Below are 8,837 nucleotides of genomic sequence, written 5' to 3'. Positions count from 1 at the left end.
ATATTTGGGTGGGGTTTTACTTCAAAGTGAGCTCTATATTGCAGTGTAAAAATAAAGCAGTCAGTATTTTCCCTGCACAGAAACAAAAAAAACTCACCCAAATCTAATTCTCTTTGCACATGTTACATCTGCCCCCCTCCACTGCACATGGTTTTGTCCATTTGAGAAGGAACCAGAATAATCCCCCTTGTGCCAAGCAACTGTGGTTGCCATGGTAGTCGCACTATGGAAAAAAGCTGACCAATTATATTGCTCACACAGCATCACAATGATGCTAAAGAAAGCACCACTGACTTTTTTTTTCACATAATTGTTGCTTTAATATAAAATGTTATAAAATGAATAATATAGGCTCATTTGTTTATTTCCAAGGCATGAGGCATTAATGTCTGATGCATGGTCCACAGTATACCCCAAATGCGCGAGCAGCTGCAAAAGGAATTAACCATTTGGATTTACTAGACTGCCGCATAATCTAAGTCCAGATTGTGGCTGTGGGTCCCCACTAATCAGTGGCCCCTTACAAGAAGATTGTAGGAGTAGGCACAGCTTTCTGAGGACACGTAGGTCAGGCACATATTAACTGCATCAGGTTGTGTACATATCACATACAACACACAATGCAGAATGTTCATTCAAATACAAACAATTTCATTTCCGCAACATGTTAAACATGCCACTAAAATACTAGGACAGATGTATTAAGCCTGGTGAAGTGATAAAGTGGAAGGTTATAATCAGCCAATCAGCTTCTAACTTGCCAAGTTACAGACTGGATTTGAAAAATTACAGTTTAGAAGCTGATTGGCTGGTTCATTTATCACCTTCCACTTTATCACTTCTCCAGGCCTAATACATCTTCCCCAATGTCCTGTGAGCTTCTAGGTGAAGGATGCCTTGGCCACTCGCTGGTCTATATAAGCATTCATTCATCCGACGCCCTGATCAGGTAACCGTTGAAGATAATATAGACGTCAGTGTCATCGTTGTATAGGGCATTCTCTCTTTCCCGTTTAAACATCCTCACCCAAACCTCGTCCTTCTCCTTCAGTTGGAGCATAAGGCTCTGGCTCTGCATGATACTCCGGTCACTCGGCTGAGCATACAAGATGGCCGTCTCTTGGTCGTTCTTCATGATGTGTAGGTAGGTCTCCTTCAGGTTCCAAGTGTGCACGTTCAGGTTGAAGAAGTAGACACCGGCGATGTAGCAGACAAAGGTTCCGGAGAACATGTTGAAGTGCTCGTACAGGTTCACAAATTCAGTGTCGAACCCCACGGGTTGGTAATAATCAGTGCTGTGCAGTGATTTGCGACGGGCCACTGAGAAGGCGGAGTATTGGACCTTGCAGGAATTTCCTGGGGGGCCTATGTGACCCTTTTGGCCTTTTATCCCCAATGAACCTTGTGGACCTCGTTCACCTTCTTTTCCTGAGATGCCTGGTGGACCTTTACCACCTAGGTCTCCCTTGTCACCTGTAAAAAAGGTTTTGTGTACATTACTCAGAGGCTTTTTAATTCCAAGTTAGCATGTGACATGAGTCTATTGCAAGAAGGGAATAAGCAATTTTGCATTAACCATTTCAGTGCCAACATCTCTATGAGAGATGTCAAAAATGTCTGCTAAAAATAAGCAGCGTCGCTCACATTTGTTATATAAATTCAATAAAAAATGTTGTGTAAAAAAGATTAAATTTCCTATATAAGGTGATCATTACAGGCCGATCTTTCTTGTTATACAGTATACAAGGTTTATACTGTCTTTCTTGTTTATTTTCCAGTTAAGCTTCACTCTTGCTGGATATGAAATCCTTACAATTACAGGACTGCCACCAAATGTGGGCCCATTAATAGTTTTGAATCTCCCCCCATTAACACTATACCATTATCCAATTTCTTGGGTTGTAATTTAGGAGAAGTACATGAAAAAAAAGTGTGTGTGTGGGGGGGGGGGGGGTCAATATAGAAGTCTGGTAGTGGGCATAAGGAAGTTCTGGACGTTCTTAAAAGGGGTCAAATGGCTGATTTGTGATCTAAAACAAATATGTTTCATTTCATTACAAAGAAATTAAATCAAAAATGCAAAAAAAAGTAGAACATAAATTTTAAATTTTTCAATGAAATACTTTCTTTAAGTCCTGGGTGCATAAAAAAATGAAAATGTTGATAGTTGGGTAATTTGATCCATGTTTTGTAATCCTAATAGTGACATACTGTATAATTACTGGCCCAATTAAGCGATTTGAAAACTTCCAAAAGTAGTTATTACGGGGTTTACAATGAGTTTTGAAGCACATACCCAACATTTTGACCTCTTAACCTTCTCTGAGGGGGTGGGCACAAAAAAAACCCGTAAAAAACAATGTGATTATGGAATTGGATTGCAAATGCAATTTGCAGTGCAAATTTGCTGTGAAACAGGTCCCAACTGGATTGACCCAAAGGAACCTGTTATTTAAAGAGCAATAAGATATTGTACAAAAAAGGCGTGCTTGCAGGCAGTGACCACTAGGAGCGCCGGTGGGCACCTTTGATTACATTTGATGGTGATGGTTGGCCTGACAAGAATTACTATAATTTATTTCACGTTTCTAATATGTTAGTGCTATATCACATCGGAGTGCGATAATGTGCACCTAGGGCCCTATTCAATAGTGATCGGTCCCAATGCCATAATTGTAAAAGGTTGACAGTGCTTAAGGTTAACAGGTACAAAATGTCCACAGGTTCAAATGGTCAATGGACCATTTTTTGTGTTGACCAATTCCATTTGGTCCTTTTCACCGTATTGACTTTTTGTACCTTTCAAGTGTCTATCCTTTAACATTCAAATATCTGCCCCATGGCTACTGCACTATGGCCACATTCCCCAGTTATGTCCTTAGAGCCGCCACTGTCTCACCTTTGAGAATAGTCATATCTATATGCGGCCGGACTCTGGGCATTGGCTGAACAACGTATTCCTTCACTTTGCTCTTCTTGGGGGGCTCCATTGGCTCCTCCGATGCTCCGCAGCAGCGCACACAGGAGGGGCTTCCGACTTCCTGCCATAGGAACGTTCTAGGTGCAGCGGCATCAGCACACGCCACCAATAAGAAGAGGACGAGCACTGGGTAATCCATCACAGATATTTCTGGTTTTGCTAAAAGAAAAAAAAAACACAACAAAAGAAACTTTATTGACATTGCAGACAAACATTATGATGAAGTCACTGGATGTTTCATAAGCGCATATTGAGCATGCTCCTGACAGTACATGAGTGGCTCTCATGTATAATCACCGCTGCCCATCAAATGCTCCTACGGTATATTACAATACTGACCAAGTGCACAATAAATGCTTCCTAATGATCTGCAGGACAGATGCAGTTATCACCATCTGTTATTACTTGACTGTTTTTATGTTGCTGTACATTTCCACATTCTGACTGTGTCAACATTATGTTGTCAAAAAAATTGACCTTGACGTTACCAAATCCCATCTACTGTAGATGGTAGAGGATATACACACTGATCGGGGTGAGGTATTGGAGGATGGTGATGACATCACGCCTGGTTTGTGCAGGGAGTGGCCATTGGCAGATACACGTGTAGTCCTGTCGCTGAAATGATTGGTTTGTTAAAGTGTTCAAGTCCTGTTTATGCAACATAAGGGTGGTGGGAGGGCCCAAGGACAATTCCATCTTGCACCTCTTTTTTTGAAAATGCCACCCTGTCTGGGTAAAAACAATATTGTTGTGAGCTGTGAGGTGGCAAAACTGACTGGAAATGAGTGGAAGTAAATGTGATTAAAGTTAATAATACCGTAGGCAATGGTGGAACTACCATTGGAGCCCACTGCTGCTGCCATGTGGCATATTGTGAACGAGTGGGGCCCAAAGTGAATGAGTGGGGCCCAAATTATATTTTTGCACCTGGGCCAACCACTCACAAGTTCCACCACTGAACGTAGAAACAAAAACAGGCTACAATTCTGTGATTTTAGGATTTCGTTTATTTATCCAGCCGGATGCAGCATCACTGACACACGGTGTGCCTCAGTAATTGTATACAGGGCTGGTATACTGTAAGAAAGCAGCTGGACCAAGTTATAAGACGTCGTAGTCCCTCCATGCAAAGCGCATAACAAGCGGATGCAGCCCAACATAGAATGGCCATTTCCAGGACGTATGAAGCAGATGAGTCTCCCGGATTTGTCATGGACTTCTAGACCAACTTTCCTGCTTGTTTGAGGCATACTCCCTTTTACATCAGAGAATGGCGTACTTCTTATATAAAGCGCGATTTCCCTGCAGCCGCTAGTGGGGCCCACTCACAAGAGCAGCCTGTGTAAGTACAAACACAGTTCAAAGCATTTAGCTGGAGGACAGATTCCCTCAGATCCCTTCTGCTAGGATTGAGGTCTGAAAGTTCCCAGCACGTCATCCGCGCCATTCCGTTATACACTGCGAGGCATTATCGCCACGACAGCCTGGGGTATAATGAGTCCTATGCCCAGGCAGGTGTGTGTTTCCTCTGATTAAAGCTGAACTCACAAAAACAAGTTAGAAGTTTCTGAGGAAAGAAGTTCTGAGGAAAATCCTTTGCGGTCCCATCTCGGTTGGACACACACCTGCTGCCTGTATGTGAAGGAAACAAAAGAGGAAGAATGGCTTGTTCCCGCTCTTAGCGTACGCTCCGTGCTGAATTTATAATCAGTGTATACAGCCGAAGCACATTTTAATGTGTTATATGTTTAGGAGAGGAAAATTTTGGAGGCTAAGGGGCCTATTTATCAAGGATTTTTTTTTTTCTATAAAATTAGTTACTGCACTTTTTACACAATTTTATAAATGGCTGCTTAAGTACTGAGGGCCTGATTCAGGTAGAATTGCTCAGCAGCGCAAATTTGAAAATCCCCACTGCATAATTGTGTTAATGCAGTACAAAACATATAGAGTAAATATATTTATTATTTATTTATTTATTTACAGTTTCTTATATATAGCGCAGCAGATTCCTTTGCGCTTTACAATAGTATTCATTCTCTCTTAGTTTTTATATGTTTTGTACTGAATTTACACCAATGGGATAAAGCAACCTGTACAGGTGCGTTGATCTAAGCTAGAGGTATATAAGTTATTGGAGCGAGGGGGAATCGGCTTTTGCGGCCACAGAAACAGTGAGACACGCAGCTAAAGGCAGCTTTAGCCGCGAGCCTCACTGTTTGGGGGGCATCCTCACCGTCCTGTGACAGCGAGGATTACCCCGAAACGTAGAATAGGGTGAGCGGCCGGTGCGGGTTTAAACAGCGAGGATCGATTCTTTTCGGCGATCCCTGCTGTTTTACCCCCTCGTCGGCCGCATTGAATACAGGCCCATACCTATGACAAAGCTGTACCCGGCTACAGCGAAAGAAACAGAGACTCTGGATATTTGCTGAGCACCTTGCTGTACCCCACTCGGATCCGGACCAGTCGCCCACGCAAAGATTCACCTCCACACCTTTACCGCCACTCCATACCATCCTTCCTCTCTTCAAACACCACCAATATGGAGGATATCGTTGCTATGCATTCCAAATTGGGATATTCCCCAAGTGGCCCAACTGTAGTAATTATAATCACCCACTTTATAGAAACTTATTCATTGCAGTCCCTCGTGTGTGGAAATTATTGGCGGCAATTATAGGAACGGATCCGTTGCATTAACCCCCAATTGTCAAAGGTGCTCTGTGCTTTTAAGTACATTTTATATGTCTTTGTATTAATATTACATATTATTCATAATTTCTCATTTGGTGTATAGCGCTACTTCCTTCTTTTTCTTGTGTTTTTGTTTTAGAGGGACCACTCTTCCCTCCTATGTAGCCGCTCTTGCGACATACCCCATACCAGCGCCCGGTCAGTTGCCTAGGCAACATCCCCTTTCGCCAAACTCCAAAAGAGCGAAGCTTTCCTTAGGTTTGACCCTATAGATTTATGCCATCTTCAGGTGGCATAAACCACTTTACACCTATGGGGGGATTCTAGGAGCAGACGGATCTTGTGCACTGCATATGAGGCTCTACTCCAATAAAAGACTAGATTGACTTTTCTGGCTTTGTACAATTTTAAAGAAATGACCGTCATGCCCAATTTCCTAAACTCTGCCCAAGCAGCCCAGGATTTAAGAATAGCCATGCTTGAGTACAGCTAGTTAAATCAAATTGACTGTGGTACTAAGTCACCTGTGGTAAAGCATTGATATCGTTAAAACCCTGGACTGTAATGGCAGAGTTTTGAAAACTTGAATACTGTAAATAGGAAGAAAGAGGGGGTTAACATTTAACCCCTTCCTGACAGAGCCAGTTTTTGCGTTCCTGACAGAGCCCTTTTTTTCAAATCTCATCACATGTCTCACTTAAGTGGGGATAACTTTTTTTTGCTTTTACTTATCCCAGTGATTTTGAGATTGTTTTTTCGTGACACATTGTACTTCAAATTAGTGGTAAATTTGGGTCGATACAGTCTGTGTTTTTTTGTGAAAAATACCAAAATGTCGTAAAAAAATGGAAAATTTAGCAATTTGCAAAATGTTAAATTTTCTGCTTGTGAGACAAATAATCATACCACTCAAAATAGTTAATAACTAACATAGACCATATGTCTACTTTATGTTGACATCATTATTTCAACTTCCTTTTAATTTTTTTGGACACTAGGAGGCTTACAATATGAATAGCAAATTCTCAAATTTTCAAGAAAATTTCAAACACTGATTTTTTTAGGGACCAGTTCAGTTCTGATGTGACTTTGAGGGACTTGTATGTGAGACACCCCCATAAATGATACCATTTCAAAAACTGCACCCCTCACAGTATTCAAAACAGCATTTTGGAAGTTTGTTAACCCTTTAGGTGTTTCACAGGAATTAAAACAAAGTGTAGGTGAAATTTCAAAATTTCATTTTTTTTGCAGATTTGCAATTTGAATACATTTTTCTAAGGAACACAGTACATTTTACTAGAGAAATGTGACTAAAAATTGATTCCCCCAATTCTTTTGTTTTCATAAATATCCTATATGTGGCCCTAGTGTGCACGTTGACCAAACCACAGGCTTCATAATAGAAGGAGCACCTACTTGATTTTGGAGCCTCCTTTTTATGAGATTATTTTTTAGGCACCATGTAGGTTTCTAGGCACCATAAGATGCTAAAAGTTAGGAACCCCCCCACAAGTGACCCCATTTTGCAAACTACACCCCTCAGGGAATTCATCTAGGGGTATAGTGTACATTTCAAACCCCCAGGGGTTTCACCAATTTTGATACAAGTGGGCAGTGAAAATGAAAAATTACATTTTTTGACACAAAAATGCAGTTCTGGCTCAAAATTTTTCATTTTCAGAAGGTATGAAGGAGAAAAAGCACCCCAAAATATGTGCCCCAATTTCTCCCGAGTACGGCAATGCCTCACATGTGACCAAAAAATACCAGTTGGGTGCATGGCAGGACTCAGAAGGGAAGGAGTGATTTTTGGATTTTGCAGCTCAGATTCTGGTGGAATTTTGGTGGGTGCTATGTCGCATTAGCAAGACCCCCCAAGCACCAATACAGTGGAACCCCCCCACAAGTGACCCCATTTTGCAAACTACACCCCTCAGGGAATTCATCTAGGGGTAAAGTGTACATTTCAAACCCCCAGGGGTTTCACCAATTTTGATACAAGTGGGCAGTGAAAATGAAAAATTACATTTTTTTACACAAAAATGCAGTTCTGGCTCAAAATTTTTCATTTTCAGAAGGTATGAAGGAGAAAAAGCACCCCAAAATATGTGCCCCAATTTCTCCCGAGTACGGCAATGCCTCACATGTGACCAAAAAATACCAGTTGGGTGCATGGCAGGACTCAGAAGGGAAGGAGTGATTTTTGGATTTTGCAGCACAGATTTTGGTGGAATGAATGGTGGGTGCTATGTTGCACCAATACAGTGGAACCCCCCCACAAGTCACCCCATTTTGCAAAGTACACCCCTCAGGGAATTCATCTAGGGGTATAGTGTACATTTCAAACCCCCAGGGGTTTCACCAATTTTGATACAAGTGGGCAGTGAAAATGAAAAATTACATTTTTTTACACAAAAATGCAGTTCTGGCTCAAAATTTTTCATTTTCAGAAGGTATGAAGGAGAAAAAGCACCCCAAAATATGTGCCCCAATTTCTCCCGAGTACGGCAATGCCTCACATGTGACCAAAAAATACCAGTTGGGTGCATGGCAGGACTCAGAAGGGAAGGAGTGATTTTTGGATTTTGCAGCTCAGATTCTGGTGGAATTTTGGTGGGTGCTATGTCGCATTAGCAAGACCCCCCAAGCACCAATACAGTGGAACCCCCCCACAAGTGACCCCATTTTGCAAACTACACCCCTCAGGGAATTCATCTAGGGGTATAGTGTACATTTCAAACCCCCAGGGGTTTCACCAATTTTGATACAACTGGGCAGTGAAAATGAAAAATTACATTTTTTTACACAAAAATGCAGTTCTGGCTCAAAATTTTTCATTTTCAGAAGGTATGAAGGAGAAAAAGCACCCCAAAATCTGTGCCCCAATTTCTCCCGAGTACGGCAATGCCTCACATGTGACCAAAAAATACCAGTTGGGTGCATGGCAGGACTCAGAAGGGAAGGAGTGATTTTTGGATTTTGCAGCTCAGATTCTGGTGGAATTTTGGTGGGTGCTATGTCGCATTAGCAAGACCCCCCAAGCACCAATACAGTGGAACCCCCCCACAAGTGACCCCATTTTGCAAACTACACCCCTCAGGGAATTCATCTAGGGGTATAGTGTACATTTCAAACCCCCAGGGGTTTCACCAAT

At 41.8% G+C, this 8,837-nt stretch overlaps 1 protein-coding gene across 3 annotated transcripts in view; it reads right to left on the bottom strand.

Moving 5' to 3' along the window:
• Window positions 1-224: 224 nt before the first annotated feature.
• C1QTNF8 (C1q and TNF related 8) overlaps window positions 225-8,837 on the bottom strand; it is a 29,285-nt gene continuing 20,672 nt past the window's right edge. The window contains exons 2-3 of one of the 3 annotated variants that reach the window (XM_083152781.1): window positions 2,900-3,139; window positions 225-1,473 (exon numbers count right to left, since the gene is read on the bottom strand). In XM_083152781.1, coding sequence (XP_083008907.1) covers window positions 926-1,473; window positions 2,900-3,139 — 788 coding nt within the window. In that variant the 3' untranslated portion in view covers window positions 225-925. The remainder of the gene's footprint in view (window positions 1,474-2,899; window positions 3,140-8,837) is intronic. The other 2 variants (XM_083152783.1, XM_083152782.1) reach the window with 2 other exon arrangements.

Source organism: Crinia signifera, chromosome 7, assembly GCF_055691185.1.
Source record: "Crinia signifera chromosome 7, ASM5569118v1, whole genome shotgun sequence".
NCBI classification, from domain to species: domain Eukaryota; kingdom Metazoa; phylum Chordata; class Amphibia; order Anura; family Myobatrachidae; genus Crinia; species Crinia signifera.
The sequence above is the reverse complement of the archived record's forward strand: the minus strand, read 5'-3'. Positions and strand labels throughout refer to the sequence as shown.